This window comes from Dromiciops gliroides, chromosome 5, assembly GCF_019393635.1.
Source record: "Dromiciops gliroides isolate mDroGli1 chromosome 5, mDroGli1.pri, whole genome shotgun sequence".
In the NCBI taxonomy this organism is placed as follows: Eukaryota; Metazoa; Chordata; class Mammalia; order Microbiotheria; family Microbiotheriidae; genus Dromiciops; species Dromiciops gliroides.
Genome location: NC_057865.1, coordinates 225,951,295 through 225,971,300, shown reverse-complemented (window position 1 = coordinate 225,971,300; position 20,006 = coordinate 225,951,295). Strand labels below are relative to the sequence as shown.

The 20,006-nt window shown below is 45.7% G+C and overlaps 1 protein-coding gene across 1 annotated transcript; it reads left to right on the top strand.

The window, feature by feature from the left end:
• The first annotated feature begins 405 nt into the window (after nt 1–405).
• MYO1A (myosin IA) lies at nt 406–18,608 on the top strand. Its single transcript, XM_043967934.1, has 27 exons — nt 406–519; nt 715–830; nt 1,314–1,408; nt 1,679–1,783; nt 1,994–2,040; nt 2,262–2,325; nt 2,541–2,639; nt 3,146–3,249; nt 3,551–3,698; nt 5,414–5,532; nt 5,626–5,712; nt 5,944–6,009; nt 8,354–8,458; nt 10,059–10,121; nt 10,479–10,679; nt 11,019–11,245; nt 12,535–12,735; nt 13,067–13,160; nt 13,440–13,589; nt 13,768–13,836; nt 15,604–15,678; nt 16,445–16,576; nt 16,724–16,830; nt 17,202–17,325; nt 17,668–17,820; nt 17,977–18,104; nt 18,471–18,608. Exons 1-27 carry the CDS (start codon nt 406–408, stop codon nt 18,592–18,594), a joined length of 3,117 nt encoding a protein of 1,038 aa, XP_043823869.1. The 3' UTR covers nt 18,595–18,608.
• The last annotated feature ends 1,398 nt before the right edge of the window (nt 18,609–20,006 follow it).

Below are 20,006 nucleotides of genomic sequence, written 5' to 3'. Positions count from 1 at the left end.
AGGACACACCCCTTCATCCTCTTCTGACCCATTAGTCTCCACCACCACCCAGTTCTTTCTCCTGATGGCCCAAGGGAAAGGTTCTCCTCACCATCTTTGCCTCTCCCATGACAGGAGAGTCAGGACAGAGGGTGTTTCTGCTTCCAGCAGAGTCCTTGGGCATTTTTATTCTAACTCTGACCTAGTTTAGAAACCCCTCCTAAGCTTGAGAACTCTTTTGGGAACTCCCCAAAGACTTCAATGGAAGTTTGTTCATGGGGGAAAGGCTCTACCTTGGATTCTTCGACACTCTATTCCATTAAAAACACCAATCATTCCTTAGAGCTGAGAAATTCTCACCAAACTGTCTTACTCTTCTCCACCCTTTCCCACCCTCCCTCAGGTTCTACACCTCTGCCTAGAGAGATGTCGTTACTAGAGACTTCAGTGGGGGTGGGGGACATGGTCCTTCTGGATCCCCTGAATGAAGAATCTTTGCTCAAGAACCTTGACAAGCGATTTCAGCACAACGAGATTTATGTAAGTATAAGAACCTGCCCTTCCCACCTCACCCTTCTACTCCCACCATGGCAGGGTTAGAGATGAACAGTCAGGCTTTGAGATAAGCCCTAAGTTCTGGAGAAGAGTATGGAGTATGGAGAGTGGAGTTGGATTTTCAGGGAAAGAGCTAGTTAGAACACCGGTTCACTCTGCTCTCCTTTCTCCATATTCCAGACCTACATAGGGAATGTGGTGATCTCCGTGAATCCCTACCAAAAGCTGCCCATCTTTGGCCCAGAATTCATTGATAAGTACAAGGAGTACAACTTCTATGAGCTGAAGCCACACATGTGAGAATTCCTGTGCGGGGAGAGGTCCAAAGAAACCACCTTCTCTGGAGAACCCCAGATTCTCTACTCCAAAACAATTCCAGCTTCTCAACTTTCATCATCCATTGTTCTCCTTTGGCTACCTTGTTTCTTCCATCTCTATCCTTGATTCCTGAGTATTCCCCTTGGTCCCATGGAGTTGATGACTCTGATCTTATCACCTACCTTTTACCTCCACCCAATCCATGAGGAGAGTGGTGACTGAGTTTAATGATGGGAAATGAGAGGTGGTTCCCTTGGCTGCAGACTTCATCTTTTTTGGGGGGGTGGGGCAATGGGGGTTAAGTGACTTGCCCAGGGTCACACAGCTAGTAAGTGTCAAGTGTCTGAGGCCAGACTTGAACCCAGGTCCTCCTGAATCTAGGGCTGGTGCTTTATCCACTGCTCCACCTAGCTGCCCCCTGCAGACTTCATCTTAACCATCATCCTGCCCTCCATTCCTAGTTATGCGTTGGCAAATGAAGCCTATCAATCACTGAGGGATCATGACAAAGACCAGTGCATCATCATCACGGGAGAGAGTGGATCTGGGAAAACTGGTGAGGACACTGGCCAGAGGAACCCCTAAATACCCCTTCCCAATGTAGTAGTGCATTCATGTCCACCCTATATTATCCTCTAAACCATGTCCACCTCAGGTTTCCAAGGTACAAACTGTAGCAAGAAAGATTTGAGATAGATGTTGGGAAGCACTCAGTGGAGAGTGCAATGTGATCCTAAAAGTTGGGGGGGTGGTGCAGAATGTGGCGGGTGAGGAAGATGGTTGACTTTGAGTGGGGAATCATGGGAGGTTTTTTTCTTCGGAACAGAGGCCAGTAAGTTGGTGATGTCATATGTGGCGGCTGTGTGTGAGAAGGGAGAGGAGGTGAACTCAGTGAAGGAGCAGCTATTGCAATCGAACCCTGTGCTGGAGGGTAAGATGCCATTCCCTTTCCACCTCAGTCTATGCTTTCTTTCCCCCACAGTGTTCCTCCAACCACTGTTGTGGTCCATCCATAACCAAATCTGAAGTGTGCTTGCCCTCATTAGGACTACTGTCCCTCTTTGCCTTTCCCCTCTTCCTTGCTTTCTCCCAGTTCCCCTGTCTTACCTGCATTATCTATACTCTCCCCACATCTCTGCAGCTTTTGGCAATGCCAAGACGATCCGAAACAACAACTCCTCCAGATTTGTGAGTGGAACCTTGGATGGACTTGAGGGAAATGTTCTGGATATTCAGGAGAATGGGGTGGGATCAAACACCTGGGTTGTTAAAACAGGGCCTTAGAGGTAGAGGGAGATGTTAGTAGTCTCCTAATTCATTATCCAGATCCACGAATCCTTTGCTAGTCATGGGTAGAAAATACTTTTTTTCCTCTCTCGGGTCTCTGTATCTGTTTCCCTCACTCCTAGGGCAAATACATGGACATTGAATTTGACTTTAAGGGCTCCCCCCTTGGTGGTGTCATCACAAATTGTAAGTACTTTGCTATTTCCATTCATCCTCTCATCTTACTGTGTTTCCTCTTCCCTTATCTGCCCCTGCAGAAGTAGGAAGAGAGGTAGTTTCCCAAACTCCACAGAGACCCAGGGATGGGCGGGGGGGGGAGGTGGGGATCATGAAGAGGGGCCAAGATATTTTCCAATATGGATGGGATTCTTCCCAGGACATCATTATCTACTCCCTCCCAGATCTGCTGGAAAAATCCCGGGTAGTAAAGCATGTCAAAGGAGAAAGGAACTTCCATATCTTCTACCAGCTGCTGGCCGGGGCAGATGCCCAGTTGCTGAGTATGTACCTACATCTGACTTACCCCTTCATCCTTCTCCATGAGTTTCTAGAAACCCTTGGGAAAGACACTTTATTGAACAACCCAGGTCTTCCCAGCCACACACCCCGGACCTTTTTCCTCTTTTGTAGCTATCCTAGCCCAACATGATCACTCATGAACCTGTTTCCCATAATACCTATTGTTTGTATCATAAGTACATTTAGTACTTTGCATATGCTACATTGAGGTTTTTGGTCATTTTCTATACTTCTCCCCAACTACATAGTCACCTCTTGAGATCAGAGTAGTCCTTGTAGTCCTGCCTCTTAGTACTAGGTAAATATTTGCAGCCTCAGTTGAAGACAATGACATATTCCAACCTTTCCCCAGGTTCTCACCATTTCTGTCCTTATCCTCTCCAGGAGTTTGAGGGGAAGATATTAGGCTCATGGGGGGAAAGGAATTAAGGATGGGCATTTCAGGTGGGGAGTAAGATATCCCTTCTTCCCCAATGCCTCTTTCCAGAGGCATTGAAGCTGGAACAGGATGGGAGCTGCTACTCATATTTGAACTGCGAGGCTTCCAGGGTAGATGGGATGGATGATGCCGCTAACTTCAGAGCAATGAAGGTGGGGATATGGGATGGTCTACAGGTGCCACTGGGCAACCTTATGTCCCCAAGATTGTCTCCTCAAGTCCAAGTCTTTCACCTGAGAAGGGGGGAGGAGGGAGGATCCCCTGTGCAAGGTACCAAGAAGGGGATGGTGGGGACACAGGGTGGGATAATTGAGTAGAGGCCATTTTCTAAGTCAGAGTCTGATATCAATCTTCTTAAGAATCTGTGGGCATCAGAGTATGGGAACATGAGGTGGGATAATTGGGTAGGGGCCATTGTCTAAGCCAGGGTCTATTATCTGTTTTCTCCCTAAGAATGCCATGGACATTATTGGATTCTCCACTGAAGAGTTCCAGCATATTCTTGAGGTGGTAGCCATGGTGCTGAAATTGGGAAACGTGGAGCTGGGGGATGAGTTCCAGGCCAATGGGGTGGCAGGGAGCAGTATTAATGATGGAAAAGGTAATATTGCCCTAGCTGGAATCCACTCTACAAACCCTTACACCTTCCTCCTTTGGACTATATTCTTTCTCCTCCACCTCTGGCTATACTCTAACCTAAACTCATAAGCACAAGTGAGCTCACGTGTGCACGCACACAGACATACATCAGAGTCCTGGGGACACTTTTCTTTATCCCAATTTCTTATCAGTTATCCCTAATTAGTCCCAGAACCTTCACTGGGGAAAAACCCCTTTGATTCTCATGTTCACATTGAGACCATGATGTTCCCTTATCACCCTTTTATAAAAATGATTCGGATTTAGGTTTGCAGGGTATATCATTTTGGGTTGCAGCTTGAGTGCCTTTCTCCTTAGGAATATTATTTCATCCTCTTTTGCAGTTTTTCATGAATATGAAATAATCTTGGGTTATTCAATTTTTAAGATCTTGCTCTTCGCTGCTTGTAGAATTTATTGTTTGTCATTGAAATGGTTAAATATAACCCCTATATGTCTTGGACTTTGAGGCACATGTTTATTTGTTCCCCTAGAAAAAATGTATGACTATTCTTTATTTGTGCTTTGTTTTATACCTTCAAAAGTTCTGGGTAGTTTTCTTGCATTTTCCCCTATACTATAATCTTTAGAGTTTTATTTTAATTTGTCGTGTTCTTATGCGAGACTTGTTGTCTTTTCAATCCTGTCTTCAGGGTCAATCACTTTAAGCTTCTTTAGAAATTTTTTTGTTCTTAACATTGTTGCCTTTTGCTTTATTTTCTGACAGATTTTCTATTACTTCAGAATTTTGTACTATAAATCTGTAAATCTCTCACTTCTTTAGAGAAACTGTGTTATAGACTCATCTTTTTCTAATTGATTAGTTTTAAAATTCTGCATTGAGAGCACTAAATTATGATCTATATTCATTCCTAATTTCTTCTTTTGTAGATTTCATTTTTATTTTGAGTTATTCTGGAATTTTAAAATTGTCTTTCTATGCCTTTTGGGAAGTCTATACTTCATAAAGCTTAATTTTTCTTTGTCTTATGCTATTTGTTAAAAGAACTCGGGGGGGGGGGGGGCAGCTAGGCGGCACAGTAGATAAAGCACTGGCCCTGGATTCAGGAGGACCTGGATTTAAGTCTGGCCTCAGACACTTGACACTAGCTGTGTGATCCTGGGCAAGTCACTTAACCCTCATTGCCCCCAGAGAGAGAGAGAGAGAGAGAGAGAGAGAGAGAGAGAGAGAGAGAGAGAGAGAGAGAGAGAGAGAGAACTCTGTCATCTCTTTGCTAATAATCATACTAGCTTATACATGTTATATCTCTCTAAATATTTTGTTATGGTTTGCCAAACATTTACTATCTTATTTGATCATCATGACGACCCTGTGTGGTATATACCATTATTATCCTCATTTTACAGCTGAGGAAACTGGGGCTGAGGGAGATTAAGTCCCATAACTAACAAGTTTTGATTTGAAACTGAGGTTTCCTATCTGTCTAGACTGTCATCCGATCCACCAGCTGCTCATCTTTCCTTCCAGTTTTGTTGATTTATCTGCTTGTGCTAATGGCCTTTCATTGAGTTTTTCTGCATGAAATCTTCTGTGTTTACAAATATTACATTAAATACTAAAAATAAATAAGTTCGATGGAATATTTCCTTGTCACTCACTTTCTGATTCCTCCTCTTCCGGAGGAAGAGCCTCTTGACACCAAGTCTTATTCTCAGTTATCAAGGATATTTCAGACCTCATGGGGCTGCAGTCAGAGGTACTGGAGAGAGCCCTGTGCTCCCGGACCATGGAAACAAAGACAGAGAAAGTGGTTACCACATTGAACAAAATTCAGGTGAGAAGGCGGGGATAAGTCTGGGTTCTTCTGAGATGCTTCGAAGCCTGAGAATCCCCACCTGAGACTCACCTGCCCTTGGAACCTTCACAGGCATGCTATGCCCGAGATGCCCTGGCCAAAAACATCTATAGCCGTCTCTTCAATTGGATAGTGAATCGGATCAATGAGAAAATCAAGGTGACAAAGACCTCATTGCTCAGGACTTAACTGTCCTCAGCCCTCCCTCTCCCCCAGACCTGTCCTCTAGAGTGAAGAGACAAAAGAACAAGGACCTTTCAAGTTTCTTTCTTGTTCGCCACAAGCCCAGAGTGCTTTTACCTACACAATTCCATCTCCTCCCCACTGAGCCTTTGGCTCTTGTACTTGTGTGGGGCTGGCTTACAAATCTATCTCCCATTCTCCCTTTAGGTGAGCAATTCAGCTAAAAAGAAGGTCATGGGTGTGCTGGATATCTATGGCTTTGAGATACTAAAGGTGAGTTTCTTCCCTTTCTTTCTTTCTTTTTTTTTTGTGAAGCAATTGGGGTTAAGTGACTTGCCCAGGATCACACAGCTAGGAAGTGTTAAGTGTCTGAGGCTGGATTTGAACTCAGGTCCTCCTGAATCCAGGGCTGGTTCTCTATCCACTGTGCCACCTGGCTGCCCCAAGTTTCTTCCCTTTCTAAACTTCAATTAATGTTTATTGACTGACAGATGGATGACTGACTGACTCATGACTTCCAGGGCATAATCAATAGTCAACAAACATCCCTTGAGTGCTTGCTATATTGCAGGCACTCTGCTAAGTGCTAGGGATACAAATAAGAAAGAGAAACATCATCCTTGCCTTCAAGGAGCTTATACTTTGTGGAGTTGAAACCACAGCTGGTGAGAAATGAAAAGTTGACTGGAAATTCTAATTCTAATAGAAACTCTACCTCTGTGTAAAGGGAGGCTTTGGGAGGAGATTTTTCTTTGCTGTCCAGCTTTCCAATCATAGGGGGAAAGGCAACTGAGGGTACTGATGAGGTGTTGGGTGCCAGAGCTGACGCAAGCAATCTTCATGATGATGAGATTTCTGGAGATGAGCTTTTCCTATGGGAAGCATGAGGTCTAATCAGAGCTGGAGTGACCAAGGGACACTACTGTCTCCTGGTTCTTCTTCACCAAACACTGCCACAGGGGGTCAGGACATACAAAAGATTCAGAATCCATTCTGTGTGTGTGTGTGTGTGTGTGTGTTTCTGTGTGTGTGTGTTTCTGTGTCTCTGTGTCTCTGTGTCTCTCTCTGTCTCTGTCACTCTGTGTGTGTGTTTCTGTGTCTGTGTCTCTGTGTTTCTGTCTCTCTGTGTCTCTGTGTCTCTGTCTCTGTGTGTCTCTCTCTGTCTCATTCCCTGTGGCCATCTATGCCAATGATTTCTAGATCTCTACATCCAAACTTTCTCTCTCTACTGACCTTCAGTTCTATGGCTAGAGCTTCCCACCATATACAACATGTCTAAGACAGAATCACTCTTGACCCTTCCCTCTTTCTAACTTCCCCACCACCACCCATATCTGTCTAACCACTTGACAGATCTTGTCTATTCTTCCTTCACAACATCTCTGTCCTCTGTCCTCTTTACTCCCTACTCCCATAGCTACCACCCTAGTCCAGGCCTTCATTATATCTCAACTAAACTATCAGAATAACCCCCTAACTGGTGTCCCCACCTCTAGTTTTTCCTCTCTCCAAATCAATTTTCCAAATAGATTCCAAAATAATCTTCCTAAAGCTCAAGTCTGACTATGTTACTTTCCTGCTCAAGAATCCTAAGGGATAATAAACTCCTCAGCCTGGAATTTATAGCCTTTCCCAATCTGCTTTTTTCAACATTACTCCCTTTCACATACTCTGTATTTCAGACAGACTCCTTCATTAGCTTCTTACATGTTGTCTCCCCCATAAGACTGTGAGCTTCTTGAGGGCAGGGATTGCCTTATGCTTCTCCTTGTATCTCCAACTTAGCATGGTTCCTAACTCATAATAGTTGCTTAATAAATTCTTATTGATTCTGCTGTTTACCAAACTTGGCATTCCATTATTAGCCTCTGATTCTTTGCACAGGCTATCCCCACCCCCATCCTTGGAATGCACTCCCTCCTCACCTCCACCCCTTGAATCTCTGTTCACTCAAGGTTCAGCTCATGGTCCATTTCCCTACTGGAAGTTTCTTCCTATACCCTTGTTGTTAGCCCTTTTCCCCTCCTCAGATCACTGTGTATGTACTCATTTGTTTTACTGGATTCACATCCTGCCTCTGGCACTTGCTACCTAGATGTCTGACTTTGGGCAAATCACTTAATTTGCCTGGGCCTCAGTTCCCTCATCTGTGAAAATGAAGGGATTGGGGGGGGGCAGCTAGATGGCGCAGTGGTTAAAGCACCGGCCCTGGATTCAGGTGTACCTGAGTTCAAATCTGACCTCAGACATTTGACACTTACTAGCTGTGTGACCTTGGGCAAGTCACTTAACCCCCATTGCCTGCAAACCCCCCCCCCAAAAAAAAACACAAAACAAAAACAAAAAAAATAGAGGGATTGGACTAGATGACCTCTGAACTTCCTTATAACTCTAAATCTAAGATCCAAGGTAGCATCCCACAAAGTCTAATGTAAGTTCCTTGAAGGCAGGGATGGTGGTTGCTGTTTTGTCTTTGTCAAAGCACCTTGTACCCAACACAGTACCTTGCCCATAGTAAGAACTGAATATATGCTTGTTGGATTGGAGGGGAGGGCTAGTCACCGGGAATGCTGGGCTCATTCTTCTCTAACCCATGCCTTTTAATCTCTCCACGCAGAATAACAGCTTTGAGCAGTTCGTGATTAATTATTGTAATGAGAAGCTGCAGCAGGTGTTCATAGAGAGGACAATGAAAGAAGAACAGGAAGAATACACGAAAGAGGTAAATATCCTTCCTCCAAATATACTAATAACCTTCTTCCCACATTCTTCCCCACCATATCCTAGCCACTCATCTCTGATCAGGATCCCACCCAGCTTTCATCCAGGGCATATAGGGCACCCAGTCCCCATGTTGTCAGTCAACCAATTAGCATTTAGTAAGCACCTACTATGTGTGAGGAACTATGCTAAATGCTGGGGATACAAAAGATAGCCCCTTCCCTTGAGGTGCTCACTTATCTTTCTTTTCTTTTTTTTTTTTTTGGTGAGGCAATTGGGATTAAGTGACTTGCCCAGGGTCACACAGCTAGTAAGTGTTAAGTGTCTGAGGTCGGATTTGAACTCAGGTCCTCCTGAATCCAGGGCCGGTGCTCTATCCACTGTGCCACCTAGCTGCCCCTGCTCGCTTATCTTTCCTCCCTACTGCCCAGGCATACCCCCAGCAGGAGTATGAAGTGGGACTGAACAACTGTCAAATGATTGCTCAGTTTGACCTCCAGGAGCGTGGAGTAAGGGCAGGCCCTAAGGAAAATTTAGAAACAGAGCTGGACTGCTTTGGTCTCTCTTGGCCTTTCTTCATCCCTCTTCTGCCCAGTCTCACCTTCTAGAAGTGCTTTCTTACTCCCTGAGAGCTGCTTGCCTTCCTGCTGCCTGCTAACTGTCCAGGTTGCATGACCAATCCAGGGCAACCTTGCCCCAAAGGGTTTCACATTCCAGGTATTCTAATAACCGAGTATTTGGTTAACCCCAATAAATTTCTCATTAGTGATATTTCAGACAGTTAAGAAGTGGTTTTTTTATTGTTCTTTTCTTGTGGGGAAAGAGGACAGAGATCCCTCTCTTTGCTAATATTTTTTTTTTAAGCGAGGCAATTGGGGTTAAGTGACTTGCCCAGGGTCACACCGCTAGTAAGTTTTAAGTGTCTGAGGGTGGATTTGAACTCAGGTACTCCTGAATCCAGGGCCGGTGCTCTATCCACTGCACCACCTAGCTGCCCCTGAGATCCCTCTCTTAAATATCACCACTCAGTTTATTCCAAAGGATAGTTGGGGATGGGGGGAGTGGAGAGGAGGGGGAGGGGAAAAGGCAATCTATTTAACATGTGTTGGATTAATTTGTGTCGGTGTGTGATTTGTATTTTGTACAACACTATTTTGTACTTTGTATTTTGTACAACACTGTTGTGCATGTTATATTACATGTAACTGTCAACAATTCTAGGGAATCAATGCTTGATCCCAGATCCTCCACACAGAGAGTACACGCCCTCTGCATTTCTCAACTTTCTACCCTTCCCCTTCTCCCCTCCTTCCCAGAATTCTTCTACCTCACAATTCATAGTCCAGCTTCCTATCCAAGACATAGTCTTCCTTCTCATGACCCCGGTTCTTCTTTCAGCTCCCTTTCCTTTTCCCCGTGCTCCCATGTCACCATACCGCCATTCAAATTTTCTCAACCCATTGCCAATTGTGGAGGGAGAAGCGGTCCTACTGAGCACTTCTTCAGCTCGGAGAGGTGCTACTCTTCATTTCTGGGCTTTAGGTATCAGCTGGCATTCATTGAGCCATTCCTCTGACTTACCTTGAACCTTTCTGTCCTAGGGTATAGCTTGGGATAAGATTGACTATTTTGATAACAGCATCATCTGCAACCTCATCGAGCATGTGAGCCACTATTTCTTCTTCTCCCATATTTTAATCCCCAGTGAATAAAGGTTGCATCCTAAGCCACCTGTTCTCATCCTCAATCAGTCAGGAACTAAAGGGAAGAAGGAAAGGAAGAAGGGGATGGGGGCTTTGGAAGTAGAGTCCAAGGGTTGGAACTTCTATGTTTTGTAGGTCCAGATTATAGTTGGGTGTTGGGTTTTTTTTGGCGGGGGGATAGAGTTGAGATAGATGATCCTTTTCCCCCTCCCTGGAAGGGAAGGAATAAACATGTATTAAATGCATACCATGTGCCAAGCATTGTGCTAAGTGCTTTACAAAAATGATCTCTTTTGTTCCTTACAACCAACCTACCAGAATCAGCAGGGTATCCTGGCCATGTTGGATGAGGAGTGTCTTCGGCCTGGTATGGTCACTGATTCTACCTTCCTGGCAAAGCTGAATCAGATGTTCTCCAAACATAATTACTATGAGAGTCGGGTCACCCAAAATGCCCAGCATCAGCATGACCCCACCCTGGGGCTTAACTGTTTCCGTATCCAACACTATGCGGGCAAGGTGACTGGAATGATGGGTCGTGGGCAAAGGGTAGAAGGGAATTCAGGGAGGGATGGGCCATGAATGGAGTAGAGAAGCCAAGGAGTAGGAATAAGCCAAGAGCAAGAGATGGGGATTGGGGAATAGAGAAGAGTAGATGAAGGGGGGGAAATTTTAGGAATACAATATAAGGGCTGAGGTCCACAGGAGTTCTGAAGTTAAAGAAGATAAAATCCAGAGATTGTGGCATAGGGACTAAAGCTGGTTATTGGGGAAACCTGGGGAGTAGGGTGCTAAAAGGCTTAGACAATGGGGTTCTAGTTAACCTACTTCCCACATGTGCTCCACCCCTCCCACCAGGTGATGTACGATGTGAATGGTTTCTTGGACAAGAACAATGACCTGCTATTCCGAGATCTGTCACAGGCTCTGTGGAGTTCCAAGCACCCCTTGCTTCGGACAATGTTCCCTGAGGGGGATCCCAAACAAGCCTCCCTTAAGCGACCCCCCACAGCTGGGACCCAGTTTAAGAACTCTATAGCCACACTCATGAAGAACCTATATTCCAAGAATCCTAACTATATTAGGTGACATGCCTTGCTTATAATATAGATATACTATAGACATGATATAAGATTGTAAAATTATATTGTATATTTAGAGCTAGGGGGCAGCTAGGTGGTGCAATGTTTAGAGCACTGGGCATGGAATTAGGAGGACCTGAGTTCAAATGTAGTCTCCCACACTTACTAGCTGTGTGACCCTGGGCAAGTCACTTCACCCTGTTTGCCTCAGTTTCCTCATCTGTAAAAAAAAAAAAATGAGCTGGAGAAGGAAATAGCAAGCCGCTAAAAAAAAATTCTTTCTTTTGAGCCAAAGCATAGAAAGAAAATTATAGACCAATTTCCCTAATGAATATTGATGCAAAAAATTTAAATAAAATATTAGCAAGGAGATTATAGCAATTAATCACCAGAATAATACACCATGACCAGGTTGATGTGGGCTGGAATTTGGGGTCCAATTGATTGTGAGTCGTCCCAAAAGAATTACAAGACTCAGTGACTCAGTTTCCTAAGTTTTATTGCAATGCTGTGAGTGATCACAGGGAGAGTACCAGAAAAGTGGAAAGGTATCTTTCCAATAGTGAAAGAAAAGACAGTTATATTTATAGTATAGATAAATTGATTATCAGTCTCCTTATAATAACCTCCACCTTGGGGAGGTACAGGGGAGGGCCTGTTCTACTCATTATAATATTCTCCACCTAGGGGTGTTACAAGGGAGGGCTTATCCTAATTTGGAGTTCCTGGGGGTCCTAAGCCAACCCCCGAGGCGGGTACCTTTTTCAGTGGAGGTGTGTTTTGGGGGTTTACATGTCATAAGGTGAATCTGGGGACAAATTTGGCCTTTTCTGCGCATGTCTCTGTCTGATTCCCATGGCTAGTTTCAAAATAGAATCATTTTTCATTAGAATTTCTATAGGTTGTCTTTTTCCTTTATTGTTATTTTGACTTGACCCGTTCTGGTCCGTTATGGATGTTGATCACTATGGATATGAGAATCTAGCATAAGTTATCCATTAACTGGGATCTGACTCCCTTTTAGAGCTAAGATCTGTATTAGAGCTTGGGTCTTAGGTTTTTCTATTAACCCTTTTTTGCCTCCTACATCAAGGTGGGATTAATACCAGAATTGTAGATGTTCTGTTCCCCTGAAATCTCTTGGTCCTAGGTGTGGGCAGAGGCATGGGGGAATATAGGAAGGGCCTGGTCTCTGTTGGCAGAGGGAAACAGAGTCAGAGGGATGGGAATGAAAATCTCAGTGGGGCCTTGCCCATAAAAGTACCTGTCCATGAACCTTACCTTTCCCTCAGGTGCATCAAACCAAACGAGCATCAGCAACGAGGTGTGTTCTCGTCTGACCTAGTGGGTATCCAGGCCCGGTACCTAGGACTGCTAGAGAATGTTCGAGTTCGAAGGGCTGGCTATGCCTACCGACAGGTTTACAGTGCTTTCCTACACAGATACCGGATGCTGAGCCGATCTACCTGGCCCCACTGGCATGGCCAAAGCCGGTAATGGGGAGAAAGTGGAGAGGGCAGTAAAAGGGGAGATCACTGCAAGGACTGAGGGTAGGGTTCAGGGGATCTCAGAAAGTCAGGGTCTTACAGGCTGAGGGAAAAGAGCCAAGGGCAGAACCAAAAGAAGAAACAAGGACCCTGTTCTCAGACCCCCCTCCCAACTCTAAACTTCTAAATATGGTGGTGGTGGAGGCGTTCAGTTCAAATCAATTCCCTTGAGCATAGAGTGACTGCCCTGTGCCTGAGCTCTCACTTGGGGTGGAAGGGTACCTCTCAATGGGACACACCTCCCTGGCCCATCTCCCCATCTGTTTCTCTTGTATAGGGAGGGGGTAGAGAAGCTTCTGGAAGAACTCACCTTGGACTCTAAGGAGCTGGCCTTTGGGCGGACCAAGATCTTCATCCGTAGCCCCAATTCGGTGAGTAGGGATTAGAAAAGGGAGATGGAGCAACAAAGGAGGGCAGAGCCTAAATGGACAATACACCTCATAGAGCCAAGAGGGTTTCTGCATGCAGAGGTGTACCCCTGCCTATGTGCTGGTTCTGTGGAGAGACTGTGAAGACCCTTGGTGCTGATAGGGGCAAGATGGGGAAGGGGGAGAGGCTGGTCCCCTCTTCCATCTCTCCTCCATTCCATTCTGCTTTCCCTCCCCCACTCCCACCTCTACATCCCCCCCCACCCCCCTCGCCCGCTTTAGCTTTTCTATCTGGAGGAGCAAAGGAGAATTCGAATACATCAGCTAGCTGCTCTCATCCAGAAGATATACCGGGGCTGGCGGTGCCGTACCCATTACCAGCTCATGCGCAAAAGCCAGATCCTCATTTCGGCCTGGTTTCGGGGTAACGCGGTAGGAAGCACCCCAGGGCTCCTATCATCCCCCTCTCCCAACACAACTACATGGATATCCTGCTGTCTATTCCACTGAGGCTACATGGGAGGGAGCAGTTGAGGGAAAGGTTGTGGGGGGGCGGGAGAGGAAGGAGATTCCTTGGGCACCCTTCCTTATCCACCAATATTTTCTGCAGCAAAAAAAACGCTATGGGAAGATAAAAGCATCAACTTTACTGATCCAGGCCTTTGTGAGAGGATGGAAGGTAAATTTAAAAAGGGAGCCTGGGGATACTGGGGGCTCCCCCAGGCCCTACTCTGTCCCCCATTCCAGTCAAGACCAGATTATGCTAGTCACTTAACAGAGAGAAGATATTGATGGGAGGTGGGGGGGGAGGGGAGAGAAGACATTGTCCACAGGCCTTCATGATCATAGATAAGGAAGGCTAGAATAAGAAAGACCCAAAGACATCATCTAATCTCTGCTTCCTTGTGATAGAGTAATCTATCATTTCAGCCCCTCCTCTCTTACTCTGCCCTCAAAGGGGTTGAAGGAACAGAGAATCAATTAATCAATAAATATTTATTAGGTACCTACTATGGACCAGGCTCTATGCTAGGTGCTGGGAATATAAGCACAAAGAATGAAACAAGGCCTACTGGAAATGAACTTACATACTAATGAGACAATAAGCATATAGAAAAGTGCATATAGAAGTTGAAAATTAATACAAACGTTCATACATACACACAAAGTAATTAAATACAAGGAGAGTTGTGTTTATTGGTTGTTGTTTTTTTTGGGGGGGGGCAGAGTGGGTATGTGTGAAACTAAGAGTTGGGACCAGGAAAGACTTTGTGCAAACTGGGACTCTAAGGTAGGATGAGAAGGGAGTACATTGATTCACTTCATATGAATAATGGGTATTATATTTCTTGCTTTCATTTGCGGGGGGACGGGGGAGGAAGTGAGAGAATTTGCAACTGAAAATAATTAAAAAAAAAAAAAGAAAAGAGGGAGTAGGGGCAGTTATATCCTCCTGGAGTCAGGAGGATCTGAGTTCAAATCTGGCCTCAGACACTTGCCATTTATTAGCTGTGTGACTTTGGGCAAGTCATTTAACCCTTATTGCCTTGCAATTTTTTTTTTAATTTTTAAAAATTTAATTTAATTTAAAATTTTTTAAATAAATAATTTAAAAAAATAGTTATAGGGCTGGCAGCTAGGGGGTACAGTGAGCACCAGCCCTGGAGTCAGGAGGACCTGAGTTCAAATTCGGCCTCAGACACTTAACACTTACTAGTTGTGTGACCCTGGGCAAGTCATTTAACTCCAATTGCCTCACAAAAAAAAAAAAATAGTCATTGGCAGGGGGGCAGTGTGGGGGGAGGACAACAACCATTGCAAAGGCATGGAGACTTGAGGTGGAGGAAGAGAGCTGGAGCTGGAGCACAAAATGGCAAACTACTCTAGTATCTTTGCCAAGAAATCACAGAGAAAAATGATTGAACAGCAACAACACTATGTGCTGGGCCCTGTGATAAGCACTTTACATATATTTTCTCACTTAATTCTCATAATCCTGTGAGGTAGGAACTGTTATTTTTCCTATTTTATAGTCGAAGAAACTGAGGCAGGCAGAAGTTAAGTGACTTGTTCAGGGCCCTACAACTAACTAGTGTCTGAGGTCGTATTTGAAGACAGGTCTTCTTGATTACAGGTGGACCGCTTGAGACACTGCCTAGCAGATTAGACAGAAAAGAGAATGAGTTGCCAGAGGGAAATATAATGAGTTTAGATATGTTGAGTTTAAGATTTCTTTGGGATATGCAGATTGAAATATCCAAGAAGCCGTTGATGATTTGGGATTGAAGCCAAAAGAACCTTGAGGGCAGGGATTGTCTCTTACCTCTGTATCTCCCAGCACATAGTCAAGTCCTTGGTATAGAGCAAGAGGCCAGTACATTGTTGGGGAATTAAATTAGATTAAGATTTGCTCTACTTTTTTCCTTTCCATGATCATTCCCACCAGGCCCGAAAGGAATATCGAAAGTATTTCCGGTCAGGGGCAGCCTTGCATTTGTCGAACTTCATCTATAGGTGTATGGTGAGTGGGTCAGATGGGGAACATAGGGCTGGGAGCAGGGGGAAAACAGAATAGAGAGAGTAACTGTATTCTCTCTTTTTGCACAAGAGATGCTAAGGGATGAGGGGTGGCGTCAATGTCAATGGGTGGGCAGGAATAGTGTCCTGTATGAGGTTATGGGTAGAATGCTAGCACTGAGAGATTTCCCAAGGTCATTCAGCCAGTAGATGTCAGAGGTAGAACTTGACCCAGGTCTTCCTGGTTTTAAGTCCAGCTCTCCATTCACTCTGGCTGTACTGTCTTTCTTTGTTTGCTTAAAAACAAAACAAAACAAACAAAACAAAAACCTTCAGCATCTTGGGAGTGCCTGCGGTCAAGGAGTTTCCCACACATTTATCTGGGAGAGCAGTTTCCCACACCTTTATGCAAGAGGAGATGGTGGGGTTGGCCCTACATTGTTAGGAGCAACAAATCCCCACCTTCAAAGCTAGAAAAAGTCAATAAGGAATTTGGAATTCTCTTCATCACTCCTCCACTCCAGCACATGCCCCATACAAATTGCATCTTGCATTCTTCTGCTGTCCCATTTCTGTGGCCCATATCCTCAAGCTGACAGATCTTTGGGTGAAAAAGAAAAAGACCCTTTCCCCTCTTTGTTCACCTCCTACCGCCACAGTCACCCCTGGACTTCCCTGACCATGATGAAGCCTCAGTCCTGCTGCAAGTTCAATGTCTGGACTCAAGGTTGCTTCCTTTCTCACTTTTTTCTCCTGCCTCCCATCCCCAGGCTCGGAAATTCCTGTTGAGCCTCAAGGACAACCTGCCATCTCAGATCACTGACAACAGGTGGCCATCCCCTCCTTACAAAGCCTTTAACCTGGCAAATCAGGAGCTGAAGAGAATTTTCCACCACTGCAGGGTAAGAAAACTGTTGGAGGGGGTGGGACAGCCTCTTTCCAGCCAATTTCTCCTGTACATAAGTGCCCCGCTCCAGCCCTAGCATATCCAATCTCTGCTTCTGACCCTCTCCATCAGCATTTTGGGGTCCTTCTTTCTCTCTGTCCAGTGTAAAAAATATTGGGATCAGCTTTCCCCACAGAAGAAAGAGGCCCTGAAGGAGAAACTCTGTGCCAGTGAATTGTTTAAAGGCAAAAAGGCTTCATATCCCGGAAGGTAAAGACACTGGACAGTGTGGGGTACATTAGCAACAAACAGAAGATTTGCAAGCCCTGTGGGGTGGGGCCAGCCCTGTCTGGTCCAGACAGGGATAGGTGAAGATGGCTGTGAGGGGACACTTGGGGAAAAGGGGAACTGGGGAGGTAGAGGTAGGAGCCAAGGGAAGCCAGAAGGAACTTGCTTTCCCCCCCCCCCCTGGGGCAATGAGGATTAAGTGACTTGCCCTGGGTCACACAGCTAGTAGGTGTCAAGTGTCTGAGGCTGGATTTGAACTCAGGTCCTCCTGAATCCAGGGCTGGTGCTTTATCCACTGTGCCACCTAGCTGCCCCCTCAGACTTGCTTTCTCTTGCCTTGTCTGTGCCCCCAGTGTCCCTGTGCCTTTCCGGGGTGACTATGTGAAGCTTCATGAGAAACCCAAGTTGCAGACAGTGGCTGAGGGTCCTGTGCTGATGGCTGAGACTGTGAATAAAGTCAACCGAGCCAACGGCAAGGTTTGAACCCCAACCTCCATCCCTTGGAACTGCCCCCACACACATACCACATGGCAACCATGTGGATTCTGGCAGTGGGTAAGGTAAGGTAGATACCAGGTTCTTCCCATTGAGGGATGCTCTAGTGGAATAAATCCAGTGAGGTCCCAGCCTGGCCACTGACTAATGGTATGATCCTAAGCAAGTTGCCATGTCTCTGAGCCTCAATTTCCTCATCTGTTATATTATCCCAAATATATTTACAAGTAGAGCATAGGAGGAAAGACTTTGTAAATCCTTAAAACACTAGAGAAATGTAAACTGTTAATGTTATCCCTATTTACCCTACTCTTTTCCCCCCAGATGACCCCAAGGATTCTCCTCCTGACCAAGAGTCATGTGATCCTTGTCGATGCCAATGGTTCCAAAGTCAAGACTGTCATCGGGCTGGAGAATGTGGCTGAGGTGTCGGTCAGCAGCCTTCAAAATGGACTTTTTGGCTTACATCTCACTGAGGTACCCAGAGGATGTGCATGACTTCAGAGGCCAGGAAAAGGGGCAGGGGAGGGAGAAAAGGGGGTGGGAGCTGGGCCTAGCAATCCAGGCCTCAGTTTCCCCATTGTTGTTGTGACTCCCTTTTGTTTCCTTTCTCTTCTCATCCCACTCCCCAAGATCTCTTCAGTGGGCGCCAAAGGAGACTTCTTACTTGTCAGTGATCATGTGATTGAGTTGTTGACCAAGCTATACCAGGCTATGCTGGATAAAATGAAGAAGCAGCTGCCAATTACTGTGACCGAAGAGTAAGGATTACCAATAGGGGAAAGGCTGGGGAGGTCATGACCAGGAAGCAGTGGGTCACCATGACCTGGGGAGTCATTAAGGGACAAAGAATGCTGGGCAGAACTCTACCTTGTGGGTAAACAATGCTTTGAAAGCTCTCCCTAGGTCCTTCCTCTCTTGCAATTCACTTATTCATTCAACAAGCATTCAAAGCATTTCCCATGTGCTAAGCACAGCTCTCCGTTGCTTCAGACTGCCTTCTGAGACATCTGGCATCAGGGATTGATTCCCTGTGGATGGGAGGGTGCCCGGTCCAGGGGGGAAAGAAGCCATCATTGAGCTGGTAGGGGCTGAGCCTTTATCCCCACCTCTAATCTCATCCCAAGGTTCACTGTGAAGTTCAAAGATGGCAACATGACTGTGAAGGTCATTCAGAGCCAAAAGGGAGGCCAGGGGAACAAAATAAGCTGCAAGAAGAAAGGAAGCAACCAGTTGGAGGTGTTGGCATAGTGAGGGTACTGGAGAGCCATTGGGTCCTGTCTCCTGGAATGACACCAGATTTTGAGCCTCCCACCCCCTTTCAAGAGCAACGTCACAGCCAGAAGTTGGAGAAGAAGAAGAGAGGGGAAGGAGAAGAGGCTCTTTCCAACCTCCCTATATTCTCCCCAAGGTCCACCTCCTGCCTCTTTTTATTTCCTAATAAAACATGTCAGTAGTGAAAAGTCTGGTTATTTTGAGTGGGGGCGTCTCCAGGACCAGCCAGCTCTTCCCATACTCCTCTTCTAGGTGCCCCTGGACCACCCGTCTCCCCCCTTCATACCCCTCTCAAACTCATGAGATTCCCTGGATTCAGTAATATAGATAATGAGGCCGGGTTAGAAGGAAACTTACTTCTTGGCCCACTAACTTGCTGAGCTTAGGTGGGGTTTGAAGAGGCTGTGCGGGAGAATAAAAGGAAGGAGACAAGAGTCAGTTTGCAGGTGGCCCATGGACCAACATATTAAATATGTCCCTGGTGAGCTGGGAATCCTGGTCCCAGGGAAATGCTGGATCTCATAGAGATTTCATCTGTGAGGGGGGTCGGAGGAGAAAGGACAGAGATGGGTTGAGGCAAATGGGAGCCTCAGGCAGCCAGGTGCCCCCTCTCCTTGGCATTGGGCTGGCTGGACCACACCTGCCTCCCTGGCCCTTTCATTGCCTCTTATCTCCGACCTCACCCTCCCACACACACCCTGGATGCCACACTGATGCCAGACAATTATATTGTCAATCGATGCCCCACAGCTGGGGCCTGCAGCTGGTGGTACTCAGAGGGAGGGGCATTGAGACTCTCACTCTCCACCACAACCCCCATTCATTTTGCTCCTCTCTCCCCCGTTATTCCTTCTCATCGTCTCACTTCTTTTTTTTTTTTCAGTCTCTCTGCATCAGTCTGTGTCTCTATCACTGTCTCCTTCTCTGTCTTTAACGGTAATGTCTAGTACTTTGTGTTATATTTTACATTACAGTCTTTTCCTATGCATTATCTCACTTGCTCTGTTTCTTCTCATCTCAGTCCCTCTCTCTCTGCCTCAGCCAACCAAATATTTATTCAGGTGCACACTGCATGCCTCCATCTCTGCTGTTTTTTCCTCTGTTTTTGTTATGGTTTCTGTCTTTCAGTATCTCTTCTTCTTTTAGCTTCCCCTCCATCATGGTATCTTCTTTTCCTCATTCCTCCCTTCTCTCACTCCTTTCTTTCCAACCCTATCTGTATGCCCATTGTACCTTGAGGACGGGGGTCTCTCCTTTTCATAGGTCCATCAGCAGTCAGCTCACAGCCCCACATAATCAGGTTGGAGAGGAAATGATTAACTTTTCACTTAGCCTGCAAATTAATCTAACTCTCCCTGCACGGTACCCCTTGAAGGGATGAGCTGAGT